At 48.0% G+C, this 17,920-nt stretch overlaps 1 protein-coding gene across 1 annotated transcript; it reads left to right on the top strand.

Moving 5' to 3' along the window:
- Positions 1 to 1,651: 1,651 nt before the first annotated feature.
- On the top strand, positions 1,652 to 11,530 carry EIF3K (eukaryotic translation initiation factor 3 subunit K). Its single transcript, XM_066581958.1, has 8 exons — positions 1,652 to 1,781; positions 3,564 to 3,662; positions 5,004 to 5,124; positions 6,846 to 6,920; positions 6,997 to 7,063; positions 8,409 to 8,486; positions 10,245 to 10,370; positions 11,419 to 11,530. The coding sequence occupies exons 1-8, from the start codon at positions 1,723 to 1,725 to the stop codon at positions 11,448 to 11,450; spliced, it is 657 nt and encodes a 218-aa protein (XP_066438055.1). The 5' UTR covers positions 1,652 to 1,722; the 3' UTR covers positions 11,451 to 11,530.
- Positions 11,531 to 17,920: the final 6,390 nt, after the last annotated feature.

Raw genomic sequence — 17,920 nt, 5'->3', positions numbered from 1 at the left:
ATAAATATGAAACCCCTCCTTTTCCATGGGGTCATATAGAGCCGCAGGTCATATATAAAGGTGTGGGCAGTGCAGGAAAAAATAATGTGCGGCCTGTCCGATCTTTGGGCGTTCCCCCAGCATGCACGGCGGAGGGAAACCCATGGCACAGCGTGCGATCTGAGGCGACCACTGACATCAATGGGAGATACGTGCCGATCCTCCGACGCGGCGGACCGCTGTGCTGGACGATTACAACCTTCCCGGAGTTACTGTAAACTCCGCCTCCAAAATCGGGCCGCGGTCACCCTCTATTGCGCTCTGCCGTGTGCAGGAAGCCTGAAGGGATCAAGAAGAGGGATTGGAGCTTATGTAGGTTTATAGAGACAGACGGGCCCAGACGTAGAGAGGAGTTTGCAGTCGGCAGCGCAGGACGAGGCGGGAAACGATTTCTTCAGTAATGGCAACATGAGCGCAGGCCGAAAGGAGGGAAAGATGCCAGCAGGGCGCCGCTGTAGTCAGGTGACCGATGCCAGCCGGTACGAGGGTCACCAATACCGGGAGTGGGGCGAGAAGACAGGAGCCGCGAGGCGACTACTGGTGGTGTGTCCACTGCGGAGCGGGAACTAGTGGAGATGGGTCAGGCACTTGTGTCGGCGTCTTAAAGGGGAGGCCAGTGACTGGCAGCACCAAGTGCCAGGCTGCACCATCCCAGCCAGAAGAGGACGGAGGATCCTAAGGGAGCGCCACCGAGGCCGCCGGAGGAATTATGGCCTGAGCACACCTTACCAACTGCCCAGTGGCACCTATAAATGACTCGGACCACCGTGGGCCCCTACAAACTGCTCAGGGCCCATTCACACCGGCGTGTAGTCAGCCCATAGTCTCTACTGCCTGGATACGGACCGCCCATGGACCCATTAACGATAATTGGCGTATTCGGACCTGCATTTTCGTTAAGTGGATCGTTGTTGCGCAGAATGTCCTATTTGTGGTTTGTAGTCACCGACCAGGATCGGCCATGAGGATCTACGGGCGGGTAAATATGACAGGCGTATTCACCGCCATTATTACATGAGGCCAGCGGGAGAAAAAAAGGGACATAAATTGGGCCATCTTGCTAATTTTTTTGCGCATGTGAAAAACGTAGTGAATGCGGTTGCAACACTGACAAAAAATGCACAAATGCACCCAAAACGTATGTACACACGCATGGAAAATGGCGCGCCGGCCTCCGGGACTGAGCCCCAGGATCGGCCCAGCTAGTGACGGATCGGAGGGTGGAGCTCTGGCCAATAATAATAAAAGGTCTACAACACATTCCGTGTACCCCAACATGCCGCCATTAGTGGGGTACAGCGCGCCCCACAACAAGGAGGCTCAGTAACCCAACAATGAAGATCACTTGGTCCTAAAGGCACCCAATAGGCCGGGCACTAAGGAGTTAAATCTGTATTTTTCAAGGGGCCAGCCAACTCCTAATCGACCACTGCAGTTCCCCGAGGTTGGCATTGTTATGGGGGCGCTATGTCTATCGTCAGCCCACTGCCTGCACCGCCACAACACGGCTCGTATCCGCCAGGACACCTGCAATCTGCGCATGCGCAATACTAGTGGTGACCACACTACTCACGTGACTGAAGTGAGGGCGGAAGAGTCTCCATCCAATAGAGTCGGGCGGAAGCCGGAAGTGAGAGTCCGGTTCCGCTTCCGGTCTTTTTCCATCCACTATCTAGAGACAACATGGCCTCGTTTGAGCAGATGAGAGCAAACGTGGGGAAATTACTTCGGGGCATCGACAGGTGATTACCGGGGCTGTGTGTCCGCGTAGTATTAGGGGGGCAGCTGACCGGTTGGAGAGCGCGCACAGAATTGTGGGTAGACACATGATGCTGATACTGTCACTGCCTGCAGATGGGAATTCTTCCTCCTCCCAGCATCGCACGTTTGATATCACCATGGAATGAAAACGTCTGCAACTTGCTAATATACTTTGTATTTCAATTCCTCACTTTTTTCAAGACCTCTGCTTGCTGTCAGTGAATTGGAAGGATCTTTGCTGAAAAACCCGTGACTGGATACATTGTAGCTATCTTGGATATGGGACCTTTTTGGACAGTACAGGTTTTCAGTCTGCAGTTACACACAATAATAATCCCGTTCACTGACTGCAAGCAGAGATCTTGAAAATGGGGTATATTTAAAGACAAAGTATATTAAGAAACTCCAGATGATTGTGTAAAGAATACTATAAGGCCGGTTCACATGAGCGTGTATACCGCAGCATTGTACCGCCGTGTGACCGGCTATCCCCAGTCTATGGCCGCCCATTACACCGCCTCTCGCTGGCGGCGCAGTCTATGGCCGCCCATTACACCGCCTCTCGCCGGCGGCGCAGTCTATGGCCGCCCGTTACACCGCCTCTCGCCGGCGGCGCAGTCTATGGCCGCCCGTTACACCGCCTCTCGCCGGCGGCGCAGTCTATGGCCGCCCGTTACACCGCCTCTCGCCGGCGGCGCAGTCTATGGCCGCCCGTTACACCGCCTCTCGCCGGCGGCGCAGTCTATGGCCGCCCGTTACACCGCCTCTCGCCGGCGGCGCAGTCTATGGCCGCCCGTTACACCGCCTCTCGCCGGCGGCGCAGTCTGCCTGGTATCTTTTATTTATACTTTGCTGCTTAGCGATGTTGTCTGTCGCTGACTCCACCATGTTTCATGCGCAGTTATACGCTATTATATTGCGCTCGTGTACCGCTGGCCTCAGACTGATACAGCGGGGCAGGAGGCAGATAGAGAATAGCAGTAAATGCTGCGGTCCGTAGCGTCGCTGCGCCCCCCGCAGTACCAGCGCTGCAGCACTTCCATCTGTGGCCTTGTGTGCGACCATCATGGGAAAACATTAATGTTGGTTTTGTCACAAATCACATCTTTGTGGAGTTCTAACCCTAAAAAAAGTGACGCTGCGGTGTGAGACCCCACTACACACCAAAAGTAAGAGGTTTAAGGGGTATTCTGGGCGTTGATGACCTATTCTCAGGATAGTTGTTTGGGGGTCTGCTGCTCGGGACCCCAGCGATCAGCTGCTCTCACGGCAGCGGGGCCAGGAGTGTAATAGAAGGTATAGGCCTATTGGAGGTCAGGCTCTGCAGCGAGGGCAGGGGCTGTGATCAGCTAATCGCCGGGGGTCCCGAGGTCATCAGTACTGCCAGCTGTTAAATACCCCTTTAATCGGTTGCTTTCATTGGCTGCAGCTGAGTTTCGGTAGGGCATAATGGAGACTAATACCTGGCAGGCGGCACTGTCTGAGGACAGACCTCACATGTGGCGCGTGTTCTGCGGCCGGGGATCAGTGTTGCTCTGCAGCTTCGCTCATTGACATCAGTGCATGCCATACAGCGATGGGCAGAACGTCTGGGTGTCTTGCGGCGGCACATAAGCTACAACACACATTGTGCCGCCAGAATAAGGCCCTGGGGGGGGAATAGTCAAGGGGCTCTTCATTCCTTACCGCCTGTAGTTCAGTCTGGCGAGGCACTGACCCGCCGGGGGGAACTTCAACTTTTTTTTTGTTTTTTAACTTTATAGATACAATCCAGAAAACTTGTCAACATTGGAGCGCTACGTGGAGACCCAGTCTAAGGAGAATGCCTACGACCTGGAAGCAAACCTGGCCGTACTAAAGCTGTAAGTGTCTTCTACATGTCAGTGCGTACCTACCGGCTCTTCCCATCACAGCTGGGTCATTCCCTATCTACATGATCGGGGATAACTTGCTGATCAATGTGGGTCTGACCACTGGGGGCGCCGGTGCCTGTAAAGGTTCTAGTAGTGGAGGGCTCACAAGCCAATCTCCATTCACTTCAGCAGGACCGCTGTAGACAGCAGAGTTCAAGCGTTCCGCTATCTTCAGTGGTCCCATTGAAGTGACTGGAGCAGACATGACATGCGCAGCCCCAACTGCCATTACTGGGGGATGCACTGGGGGTGACATCTCAGGATCAGTGGGTTCCCAAGAATCGGACCCCCAATGATTACCAAGTGGTCTCTACAGAAGTCATACGCCTTGCGTTAGTGCAGAGTGCTGCGGCTCTGAAGGGACTCGGCACAGCAATATATTACACTGGACCACAATCGGCTGCTGCAGGAGGCATGTGCGGCCCATGTCAGCATATCATGTGCTCATATGTTGGGACGTTGCATTTAAAGCTGTTCCTTAAAGGCCGTGGAAAGATTTGTGCATAAAAAATCACAGCACGCATATCTTACCGAGTCCCTGCAGAAAAAAATGATGCTCTTATGTTGGGTTATGTTTTGTTTTGCTTTTGGGTTTTCGTTTTCATGCATTTAGAAAGCCTCATACTTGCATTGCCTTAAGTCCTCCATGGCTGAGGGGTGTTCCCTGGACTGATCAACACAGTCTCCCCTCTCCCTCCCTCTCTGTCAGAGGCTGTGTAGTCGTACCCAGTCAATACCACACAATGCCCTGTCCATCGCCTTTACTGTGTTTTAGTGGGAGACAGATTGGTGGTGGAAGAGATAAGCCTGGTGCAGTTGATCACAATGCAGGGCTATCTCTGGATCAATTGACAAGGTGCTTATTTCTACCTGCCATGGCCTGTGAGGGGTCATGTCACACAAATCCCTTACTGTGTAATGTGCCCCCCGCACAGTATGTTAGTTCTAGCTCAGAGGAGCGGGCTGATTTATCCTGGGGGCTCGCTGAATGACAAATCTGTCTAATTCTAAGACTTGTCTCAGCTTCGTTTAAACCATATATTAGTTTGCTTACTTAACGCCAAAAAGTGCAACAAAATTTTGGTGTGATTTGGTGAAACTTAGGCGACACCCTTTTTTGGGCAACTGGGGGGGGATAGCCAAAAATGTCTGAAAACACATAGTTAATGTGGCCCCGCGCACGTAGGACAGTTTTCTGGCGGCGTTTGAATAGTATATGACCCCATTATTGTCGGGTTACTCTCTTTCTTAGTCGTCTTGTATGTTTGATGTCTTTCTTTGTATTTGCAGCTATCAGTTCAATCCCGCTTTCTTCCAGACTACAGTCACTGCTCAGATCCTGCTCAAAGCGCTGACCAACCTCCCCCACACGGACTTCACACTGTGCAAGTGTATGATCGACCAGACTCATGTATCCTATATACCTTCTGCATGGAGCACACGCTTGTTTGCCTAATAACTCTAATGATGTCATTTCAACGACTTGATGCGATGCCTTCATTGTCTAGTGGCCGTGCCTGGTACTACAGCGCAGGCCTAGTCAGTTACATGTGACCGAGCTGCACAGAGGCCATGTGACTGATGAACAAGACGTCGCAGCCAGAGAAGAGGCTGCAGAGCTCGCCTGAGCGCCGCTGCGACCTCAAACTATTGTACTTTTATTACTTTAACCCCTTCCTGATGTGCGCTGTACACGTATGGCACATGTGCGTCAGTTGTCGGCTGTCTGACAGCAGACATGCAACAGCCACAATTGGAGATAAGCGATTGCAGCTGTTAACCCTTTACATACCACGGTCGGCGTTTGGAGGTCACATGCGGCATATTGCAGTGCTATAGTATTGTATTATCCTGTCTGAGTAACCAAATGATCGCCCGTTTGGGTCCGCTGTGGGGCAAAAGAGAAAAGGTTATCAAGAAAATAAAATGTTTCTTTTATTATTTAAAAAAAAAACGGAGACTACTAAAAAACATGTTCAAAAATAAAAACTTGGCATTGATCAGTCCGTAAAAATCCAGATTATTAAAATCTCACATTATATATCCCACACAATGAAGCCTGGCAGAAAAAAATAAAGGTAATGCCAGAACTGCATGTTTTTGTTCCCCTCTGTTTCCAGGGGAAAAAAATATATAGAAAGTGATCAAAAAGTTGCATGTACCCCAAAATGGTGCCAATGAAAACTACAGGTCATCCTTATTTTTTCTTTGATGGGGATGTTGGGATCAAAAACGGCTACAGATAGTACATTTATTTTAAAGGTATTTTTTAATTAGTCCTACATAGAAAAACTATATAAACACCTCAAAATGGTGCAATTGCATTTTCTTTTCCATTTTGCCCAACTTAGAAATGCTTTTAATTTAAATTTTCCAATAGGTCATATCAAACTATAGAAAGATACAACCTGTCTTGTAAAAAAACAAACAAAAAAAAAAACAAGCCCTCATAGAGCTATGTCACCAGGAAAATAAAAAGTTAGCATTTTTTTAAAAGTAGTGAGAAAAACAAAAGGGTCTGCAGTGGGAAAAGGTACAAACTATTAATAAATAGCCTTCCTGGATTTTGGCATGAAAATAATTCATGGGTTTGTCGCTTTAACCCTTTTCAGTCCAATTTCCCTGCTTACCCCCCCCCCCCCCCCCCAGCTCTTATTTATTTTGGGTGGGAAATCGCGTTGTGGACCCCTTGGAATTACTCAACAGAAACACATAAAAATAACCCGTCAGGAGGGTTTTATTAGCAATATTTTGAGTGTTTCACATCAGGAAGATGATTTGTACCAATCCTGTAAATATATGTTGGGCGCTATCATTCATATAATAAGACTCTCTTCATTTCTAGTGATGGACATCCCTGTAATACAGAGGCATCCCACAACTGCATACAATGTGTAGAGTGTGTTGCTAACACCATGCAGGACAGCCCTACTGATGCCTGAGACTGTTCTGCATATGTATGTTAGCAGAGCATCCTTTGGCATCGGAGAGCTGTCCTGCATGGTGTTGGACCTCGCCCCACATCGGAGCTATGCAGGGAAATCTGAAGGTCCAACACTGGATTGGAAAGGGTTAAACTGCATGCCTACATTTCTGTGGTGTTTGTACTTTCCTTAACATCTGGGCACACAGCAAGAGGAGCGTCCGATCCGACAGATCCTGTATTTGGGGGATCTTCTGGAGACCTGCCACTTTCAGGCATTCTGGGTAATTGTCCTCCTTGTATGAATGCATGGTTGTCTTGCTGCTAGCGGATGTGAATGACTGGTTCATCTCTCCACAGCAAGCGCTAGACGAGAATCTCGATCTTCTAGACGGTATTGTCGGGTTTGAGGATTCCGTTAGAAAATGTAAGTGTTCACTTTTGTTTTTCATCTAAATAATAGGATATTCTGCGCTGACTCCGTTTTTACTGTTCTGGTTACTGGCGTTATGTTTCTGATGCACGGCTCCAAATCACCTGCTCCCATTCAGATAGCTGGAAATGGTAATATTCTGGCTGCCTGCAGCTGCCACTAGGAGGCGCCGACTGCAGACAGTTACAGAAGGTGTAAAATCTTCACTATATCACCAGGCGGAATTACCAATGTTCTGCCACATGGAGAGCGTTGGGACCGTCTGTCCATTCAGCGTAAAGCTATCGTTCTGCGGGCGAGGAACAACACCTTAGTAGGAAATATCCGATCATGAAATCGTCAGCATTCCTCATCCAAAGCACCTAACAGGCATATGAGCGGGTCTAGTGGGATTGGCATCCCCACTAGCTGGCTTAGAAATTGTGTACCTCCTCCCAATATGTGTAGCTCTCTGGGCAGCTCCATATTAAATGATTGGTACCCCTCCCTCCCCGGTCGTCATCGATGGCATTGATTGGCAGGCACCCTGCCCATTTTATAGAGCCTAGTTGGTGTTAGACAGCGCTGGTGAAGTATATAGAATGGAGTTAGTTTATTGTTAGCGGCTGGCGATGCCATGGTGTATGATGCCTTTGTGACATCCCATTGCTCGCCAGTAAGGGAGGGATAAGTCCCTTCCATCTATCCATCACCGACATTGGCGTATAGGAAATGTTAGAAGGCAGCAGATGGGTGTACAATGCCGATATCGGACCCCGGGGGCCCTGAGTGCGCATTACGCCTATCAGAGGGCGCAGAGACAGAGGTTGCCTTGGTTCTGGGAATTCTGCCATAAGAGCGTGCAAATATCTATAGAATCCAGTCCCAGGGACCCGGTAAAGCTGCTGGAGTTGTGCAGAGGCGGCCGGTACCCCATTAATATAGAGGTTCACCCAGGATTGCTTATGTGGTAGACTCACAAGATGTGGGAGCGTTCTATTATCCACAGAGGGGTTTCTAAAGGGGTTAGTCAGTGATTCACATGTCTGCCGCAGTTTATGGACCGGCAGCATCTGTTTGGCCAACGGGTCTAGTTTCTCCAGAACAATTCAGAGGGAGATTTCGGATAGAAAAACCATTAGGTGGTTGTCAGAGTTTGGGAGGGAAGTGTTTGACAACCAGTGCCGAACATACCTAAGTTGTCCACTTGCTACCCCTTTAAGTCCGCTCCTGATCCGGTCACCTTGTAGTTTAGAAGCCTCTCCACTTCTTAGACCAGGAATAAGGATGTGCTGCTCTGACTCGCAGGTAGTTGTATTTCCCTTCAGCTGTTCTAAGTTTCTCATTCTGTTTGTCTTAGTTATCTGCCATGTTGTGGGGATCACCTACCAGCACATTGACCGGTGGCTTTTGGCCGAGATGCTGGGAGATCTGTCAGGTATGTGGTGGAAAGTTTCCATTCAACCCCAGAGTGTCCATTGGCCATATTCTCCTTTTGCTTTCTAAAACTCAGTATGGAGAAAACTTCATCGGACTCAACACCCCCAACTAGACTTATTAATTGCAATCAGTAGCTCCATACTTTCCTCGGTCCCGCAAATCTGCTGCTTCAGCTAAGTACCTACTAAAGAGCGATGCAGGCGGAGTGGGACACTGCCGCTCGGCAAACAATACAGCTGTTCTGCATAAGCAAGCAACTATTGTTCTCCGCACTTACAGCTCGTGTCCCGCTGGTAGTTCATGAGTTGAAAGAATCTTATTAGCGCTGCCAACTGTGATAACAGCCTGCACCGCTGATAAGAGTTCATTGCTCAATTCAAGAAAACTAGAATTAAGCGAGGAATGAATCGTGCACGAAAACTGCACAATGTCCGTGCATGTAGACACAACGGTTATTGCTCAAAAGATGGCTTTGATTGAATTTTGAGTAGAGATGAGCGAACGTACTCGGTAAAGCACTACTCGTCCGAGTAATGTGCTTTATCTGAGTACCTCCCCGCTCGTCCTGAAAGATTCGGGGAGCGCCGCTGCTGACAGGTGAGTTGCAGCAGGGAGCAGGGGAGAGCGGGCGGGAGAGAAGGAGAGAGAGATCTCCCCTCCGTTCCTCCCCGCTCTCCCCTGCAGCTCCCCGCTCTGCGGCGCTCCCCGAATCTTTCAGGACGAGCGGGGAGGTACTCGGATAAAGCACATTACTCGGACGAGTAGTGCTTTACCGAGTACGTTCGCTCATCTCTAATTTTGAGCGATAATCGTTGTGCCTAAATGGGCCCCTAGATACGATCTTTCCTCAACCCCAAGTTGACAAAAATACTAGTGCATGCCCTCATCATCTCCCATGTAGACTACTGCAACATCATTCTCTTTAGCCTTTCATCCAATCAATCCTCAGCTCTGCTGCCCAACTTCGTCCCCTGGTATACCCCTGCCTCTCTTCTGCCAATCCCTTCACTGGCTACCCAACGTTCCGAGAAGCCCAGATACTACCAATGACATACAAGGCCGTCCGCAGCCTGTTGCCTCTATACGTCTCTGTTCTTCCCTAGTGGCCCCTCACATGTATCACCTATACTCTTTAACTCGCTACCCAAAACAATCGGACTCTCCACCACCGGGGAAAGCTTCAAAAAGAACCAGAAAGGCCTACAATAACCCACCACTGTGAGCAGCGTCTACCCCACCTACTGTCTCCTTCCTCTGAGCCCCCACGGGTGGGCTGCGCTCTCACTCTGTATCAGTTTGTTAGTCCTTTAGTACATACTAATCGCTCCTGTTTTATAGATGTAATATATTTAAGCCCGTTCTCATACATGGGGCGTCCAGGAATTAGCGGCACGTTAAAATAAGTCAGCACTGAATCGACAAGGGAAATATGTCTTGCGTACGTTCCTCCAACCTCAATGGCGCAGCGTGTACTGTCATTAATGAACCCCTGTCCTGGCAGCAAAAGGGTTGGGGCTGATACTAGAAAAACATGGTTGCTATGTTCCTTAACTAGCGCCCCTGTTGTCCACAGGCTGTGTCTGGTATTGCTGCTCAGCCTCATAGAGGTGCTGTTTCTTGGACGCAGCAGCCATATTTTCCTAATATCATACAACCAATGTAGGGTATAAACACGGGGGGGGGGGGGGGGTAGCATACATGTGTACATACCCTGCAGCCTACAGAGTTCTGCATTTCATTGTTTCCTCTCTTCCAGAACCCCAACTCAGAGTCTGGATGAGCAAATATGGCTGGACGGAAGCAGAAAACGGCAAGATCTTCATCTGCAACCAGGAGGAGAATATCAAACCGAAAAACATTGTGGAGAAGATCGATTTTGATAGTAAGTCCTTAATAATCTGCTGCTGCAAAGCTGCACATCAGTCAGTAGGACATGCAATGAGCGTTCACAGGGATCACGGGTCCGTGGGAGAAGATGTCCGTGCTTGGAGCCTCATGAACTATAATGGGCTTCAAACCTGGAAACCACATGGGAAAGTGCCTCAGTGTGCACACATAGCGGATTGTGGGGCGGACTTAGAGGCTTAGCTGCATCAGATTAACCCATTATATTGAAGGGCCAAAGTCTCAATTGCTGTGGACCCGTGTCAATAACTGCACCAATGACGCAGATTTTGGAGTGGACTGTCTACTGTAGTAACGGCGCCAATTCCACTACTTGAGAACTTGCCCTAAGGCTGGATTCACACACAATGTTGTCATTGTCGGTTTTTTTTTGCACACGGCTGGGTGGTATTTCGGCTGTGAGATCCCACAGCGAAATCTGACCCAGTGACCCCCAAGTACTTGTTTCAGATGTGCCGGCTGGTGTGCCGCAGCATTTGTGAGGGCAGAGAATGACACGCTGGCGATGACACGGATCCACGGCGATTTAGAAATTGACATTTCGGAATCGCTGCGAGACTCGCACGGACGGCTTCCATTGCAGTCAATGGAAGCGGTTCATCCTGCGGCTTACAATGCATCGGTGCACAGGGACGTTTTTCCGCCACATGAAAGCTAAGCTAAGCTCCACCCCCTCCCATTGCTGGCTGCGGACAAGGGCCAGGAGCTTAGCTCCGCCTCATCCCGCCCCCTCCCATTGCAAACAGCTGGAGGGGAGGAGAGAGGAGGTGAACCAGTGAGGGGGAGGGAAGAGGGAATGTCACCCCAGACCTCACAGCATTGCGGCCTCGGTTATATGCATCGGGTCATTTGCCTTCAGGTGTTTTTACGGCACCGACAGGCGCATGTAGAACTCCTACAGCCGTGTAAATAGGCCCTAAGGCTGTGAATTCAATGAGACTGCAGGAGCATTCAGTTTCTGTGTACATAGAATTCCCATTCTTACCTGCTGTGCACAATGTAATCCATTTTTGTTTTTTCCACAGGTGTCTCCGGAATCATGGCATCTTCTCAGTGACTTTCTAATTGAAGAGAATAAACTATTTTATGTACAGACCAAATGTTACAACTGGTAATAAAAGCCGAATTAATCCACAATTGTTTTGGCCTCCTCTTTTAAAGTAGAAATGCTCAGTTTGATCAATGGTACGTAGCCCTGGCCTCAAACAGTATTTGTACATTGTATATACCAGAAACCACTCCAATCATGCGTAGTTGTAGTTTGTCAATATTGGGATACAAGTAATTATTAGGAAATTCTAGTACCAGTGTTTCTGGGCTACATGGTACATCCATTATGATCCCCACACATCACACACACAGCTCTACCACATGCATCCTGATTCACACACACACAGCTGTGCTACATCCATGCTGATTTCCAGACATCATCAGGTCAGCAGACTCCTGGATACAGTGATCAGCCCCTGGTCATGTGATGCCTGACTCCACCCACACAGGTGATCACATGACTGTGACATCACAGGTCCTGGTGGCTGCTGTCTGCTTATCCAGTATACAGTACTTTCTACCAGACTTCATTGGCTCCTCCCACAGCAGTAAGTTCACCGCAGGTCCTGCAGCCCACTGGATCTCTATAATGGGCATATATCTATATTACTCTCAAGCTCGGCCCTAACAACCAATCAGGTTGAATCAGGGAACCCAAACAACCAATCAGGTTGCTGGAATTGTGAATCAGAACCAATGAGGTTGCTGGAATTGCTCCATAGTACTGAGCTTGAGAGTAAGAGGCTAATATATGCCTGTGGTGGAGGTAGGTCGGTGTCTTCTGTCAGGACCGTTGAGTTGTGTCTGAGATAATGGCTTAGTTGTATTCTCACTTGATTGTTTTTGTCCTCCCCTTCCAAGAGCCCTAACTGTGTTGTTCTTCTGTCGGTCAGGCTCTATGTTTAATATATGTCGTAGGACCTGCATCGACGTCACCAGGGGCGGGGTGACCATGACTGTTTCCAGTACCATTGCTAAGAGAAACAGAAAAGTGAGACTGCAGTGGGCAGAAGAGTGCAAAAATTAAGTTACTCAGCAGTGGGAAAAACATCATTTGGTCAGATGAATCCGGATTTCTGTTGCGCCCTGCTCATGGGGAAGGTCAGAATTTGGTGCAAACAGCATGCACTGATGAACCCTTCCTGTCAGGCTGGTGGAGTAATGATGGAGCACCTTAGGTCCTCTGATAGCTGTGAATGGATGCTGCAATGGATTTCAGCGGTTCTGAAGGCAAAAAGAAGGTCCAGCGTGCTCTTAGATGGGCATCTTTAATAAAATGGCTATTCAGCGTACAGCATATTCTAGCAGGAATCCTGGTATACCTTGTTGGGGGGTTTTATCATTCTCTGTGCCAAAGTAACCATTCAGTTTGGGCCGGCTTCATTATAGAGCTGTAATAATGAATAGACGGAGTATGACGAGTCCATACAATAACGACCATAAACCAGCAATATCATTATTACAGAAGAACACACCAGCCTGATGTATCCAGAGAGGGGAATACATTATATACCATGGAAGCGCATACACTAGATCTGCTCTACAATACAGACTTTTTAAAACGACTACCCAAAGTTGCAGTGAAAATGAGCCTTCTGCCCGGGAGACGCTGTCAAAGAAGAGGCGGATGCAAGCGGGAACGTTTGGTGTACAAAAGGTGAAGAAGGTGGTCCGAACATGGCGGCTGATGAAGAAACTCATGATGTGGGAATAAGGATTGCTATGATGGAAAAAATGCAATGGTTTGGTCAACTAGGCGTTTCTAAATGCCGCGGTTTACCGCATTTGTGACCGGCGTTTTTAAACGCTGTACACAGCGTTAACTAACCCCATCATTTCAATGGGTGATGTGTTGCGTTAAAAGCGCTGAAAAGTACTAAAAGAGAATAGCGTTTGATTAGCAAGTTGTTCGAAAGGCCTCGCTAAAACGCTCGTCTGAGAAGCCCCATTCAAATCAATGGAGGCGCAGTACAGCAATTTATTTTCCCCCAGTGGCCAATTCAAACGCCAGCTAAAACGCTGTAAAGAACCCCTGTTAGGCCTCCCTCACAAGGCATTGCGGTAAGCTCTGCTATTTAAATCCTGGTGCTTTGTAGCGTTTTAATTTAGTGTTCGACCGCGCCATCGTTTCAATGCTGCGGCCAACGCCGGCTTTCAGCACTCCTCATTATTGATGAGGACCGCTAAACGCCCCAAAATAGAGCAGACAACGCTCGAAAATCAGGGTGCTGGAAAGCAATGTCATCGAGTTGAGGCCTGAGCGGTCCCATTGGGAAAAAAAATGGGAGCGTTATATTGCAATTAGCGCGGTGCTGCAAGTGCCGTGGTAAAAACCGTCCGTGGGAGGGAGGCCTTAGAGTGGCCTACAAGTCTAGGAACTATAGGGCAAGTAAATGGATCTCCAGAGTGTTTCTTTAAAGAGGTTGTCTAAGAAAATAGTGGGGGGGGGAAACGGTGTATACAGTATTCTAAACAGATACCGGACGCTCTCACTTGTTTCTAGCTGCTCTTTCTGGCTACTAGGACACAGAGCTGAGCACCCATCTGTGCTCTTTGCCCTTGTCTTAGTCAGTTATGCTTCCCTACACTAGTACCAGATGTGTTTAAGGGATAGGCGATGCTCATTGCCCAGGCCCTGTCCCTGCCACAGAGGGGGCCCTGTACAATATAGTGGATGGGTGCTGCAGCTATTATTTCTGTAAATCATCTAAGGCACTGGCCTTATTTGTACCGAAAACATTGGATGGAGACAATCAGAGAAAGCCTTTTCTATAAACAAAAATATGGGCAGAATACATTGCCCCCCCCCCCCCCCCCCCCTTGTTGATACAGTGTTGCTACAGCTGGAACTTGTTTCCATTTTCTAATGCAAAACCCGTAGCGGACCCCAAATGATACATGCAAGTTATATTATTTGTATCCCATGTGGCAGAGATGGCATTGAACCCCATCAGGCATCCAACCTCAGCACCTCGTATTCATAAGGCCCCTTACAATGTATACAGCAATGTCACTACATAACTATAACTCTAATCATGAGCCTGGATATTGCACACCATGATCAACCACCGCATGGATGAAGACAGGGCCATTCAAAAAGAAGGTGCCGCCGTAAAGCTGATGTCTTCATACATAAACTAACATCCACCGGCCAGAACGACATGACGAGGCAGAAGAACACTTCACGTTTTTAATCCAGATGTTGGGTGTGGGCGCTGGTGGTGACGGCAGACAACCTGAGACGATGCACATCCGCTGCAATGGAATCTAAAGCAGAGGATATGTCTGGGCAGAGCTGGACTACCGACGTGGCATCGGCCGTGTCACCAACGGCGCCTACATGGAACATCTGAGGTGCACTGAAAGCCTGAAGAGTGCCTCTATTTTTTTCATGCCATTTTGACTGTTCATGTCACTTCATGTATGAATACATTTGCTTTACTTTTGTACCATTCTTTTTAACCCATTAAGGACCGGGCGCGGTAAATATACGGCGCCTGTCCTGGGCTTAGAGCACCGCTGATAGTAAAATTACGGCGGGGCTTTAAGCCTCCTGCAATTAATCAGAGGCAGGAATGGGTTATCAGCTGTTAGTAACAGCTGATAACCCGGGGGAGAAGGCAGGAGGGGTTTTTAACCCTTCTTGCCTTTCCTTCCCCGAGTACACAGCACTCAATGAGCACTGTGTAGTGAAAGTGAAAGCAGAACTGTAGCTTTCACTACAGGAGCCAGGGGTCATGTGACCTCCGAGGTTCACTGCTACAGCAGAGCTGGAGGGCCAGACTAGATCCTGGCCAGCTCTGCCAGTGACTAATGTCACTCCAGGGGTTGTTTTCCCCTGTAACTGCGGCAGCTCCTATGGATGCCCCAGCTAGTCACACGGCTAAAGAACTGTTGAGAACTCTACAGGTCCAGGCTGACACACTGTATGGAGCTTGGTCACTTGACGCCTATGGAGTGGCTGCCTATCATAGACTTGTGTGCCATTTTAGCCTACTTTGAGGAAGTGACCAAAATGGTCAGCAATGATGACTCACTGATCAGTATGACCATCCCTGTTGTCTGCCTGCTAGAACAGACGCTACAGGGCCACAGGGACAGTGATGGGTTGCTGTCACAGGGAGAAGAGCGTAGATACCAATCTCCCAATTGTCTGCCCAGTCTCCTGCTTCAGCCATGTTTTCTCCTCCTACTTCCCCCTTAAATGAAAAATATGTCAATATGAAAATACGGAGCTACAGCTTTTATGTTTCCACGAGGAGCAACTCTGCCCTCAAGGTGCTGTTATGCTGGTGGTCGAACTGCTGCTGCTCTCCTCCTGACTCCGTCATGCTTCCTATTAAAACAAGCATCACGCCTGCTGTCTTGTGTAGTGAAATTTCTGGTAGCTCTACAGCTGTTCCTTGGAGCAGGTCCGTGCTTGAGTGTTGTGTTCAAATGGCAGAACGTCTCCTTGTAAAATCTATGACATTGTTTTTAAAACAAGCAGCACAGCTGCTATCTTATATAGTGAAAATTTTGGTAGTTTTACAGTTATTCCTTGGAGTAGGCCCATGACTAATTTTGGATCTAGCAGACCCTATATGCGCCTTCTTTTGTTTTACAATTGACCCCCACATCACTGTACACTATTTTTACCAGTTTTTGTTTCCCAGATATGTGGCTGTTTTCCTATGTAATTTGTGGGGCTTTGGCTGCATTGTGGACCTTCTGGAGGGCAAATTAGTGAACCCGATTATTATTCCCATTGACTTTAATGGGAGTCTGAATCAACTGGCCTGATTCACAATGATTTTCATGAATCCACATAATACCAACATGAACAAATTATTCCACTAATCGCTCATCACTACTTATGCATTGACAAAAGATGCAACAGTCACCCCAGATTAAATGGGGAGCTACGGTTGGCCGGCACCTGAGGCTTGTGACCACCATGAATATTAGAAGGGGTTTTCTAAAACTTAACTATTGCTGACCTATCCTCAGGTTAGGTCATCATTAATAGTTGATCAGTGGGGCTTCACCGCTCGGGATCCCTGCTGATCAGTTGTTCACTGGGCCAGAATCAGTGCAGACAGAGCTGGAAGCAGACAACTCTGTTCACATTGCAACGGCCAAGGTTGGTAACGCATTTCATTCAATGGTAGCTGTGCCTGCATTTCCAACCTGGGCTGTTGCAGTGTTGACAGAGCTGTCTGCTTCTGGCTGTCCGGACTGACAGTGAGCACAGCCAGAGGTGATCGGCATGATCCTAAACAGTAGACCCCTGCCAATCAATGATATCCTGCAGATAGTTTATCAATAATAAAGACCCAGAAAAGCCTTTTAATATTTGTATAGCAATATCATATACAAATAGAAAGATGGAACAATACCTCTGCAGCACCACCTATTGGAAGGCAGCATTCCTGCAAATCAATGTTAGGCTCTTTAAACAAGTCCTGTAACAATGACTGGGAATTGTGAGCCACAGCCAGAATAACCATACACAGACAGCTGTTTCAGGGTGATTGCCCTTCATCGGCTTACAGTAGGTTTCTAGCTTGGCTAGTGAGAGGCCTATGGACATGGGTTAGGAAGCATATCGTTCCTCCCTGAGGAGAGCACATAGAAGGTGTGAGGAGACTTATAAGGCCATCCATGCTCCACTGCGAAATATGCTAAAATGCAATAGGTGGCGCTGCAGAGATATTGTTCCGTCTGCCATTTGCATATTTACAATAGGAGCATCAATGGCATTATAAGTCTCCTCACTCACCTTCTAGGTGCTCTCCTTAAGGAGAATCTATACCCTTCCTCACCCAACAGTATTATATAGACATGGTATAACACTGTTCTAACAATACTTCATATACAGTTATTTGGTCACTGTTTATTGGCATTATTTATGCAGCATATGTGGTATTGCTACTGCTACATTATTATTGCTGCCACCGGCGTACACGGCACCTGTATGGAGGTGTAATTTGGGTTATTCATGCCACTGTTTGGCACCATACTGTATTGTGCTTACAATCAAGCACTGCTTGAAATGGTTATTGGTATGCCATATGACCGTACACCATACAGCAGCGCTAACAACAATGCAAGGCTAACATCACATAGACTGATCTAAGGATTGGAGCAAAGATTGGGACATAATCAGTGATATTTGCAGGATGAATTGAGGGAAATACCAGCTGGAGTGTATCAGATGTTAGTAACCGATGTCATTAGCGCCAAAGGAGGCCTCACTAAGTATTAACACAGGTAAATAAGTACTATCTTTTTTAATCATATTTCTTTTTATTGAAAACGTATTCAAACATAACGAGAGTAACAAAAAAGAAAGGGAAGATAAAGCAGAATATACGTATGTGTACGCTGGACTATGTTATAGAGGTAATACCTTCACATTCCCTACAATCAAAGGTTTCAACAAATTTATAATCAAATAAGTACTATTTTTGATTCTTGGTCAGGTAAGATAGTATA

The sequence above is a fragment of the Eleutherodactylus coqui genome, chromosome 10 (genome assembly GCF_035609145.1).
Source record: "Eleutherodactylus coqui strain aEleCoq1 chromosome 10, aEleCoq1.hap1, whole genome shotgun sequence".
Lineage (NCBI taxonomy): Eukaryota > Metazoa > Chordata > Amphibia > Anura > Eleutherodactylidae > Eleutherodactylus > Eleutherodactylus coqui.
The sequence above is the reverse complement of the archived record's forward strand: the minus strand, read 5'-3'. Positions and strand labels throughout refer to the sequence as shown.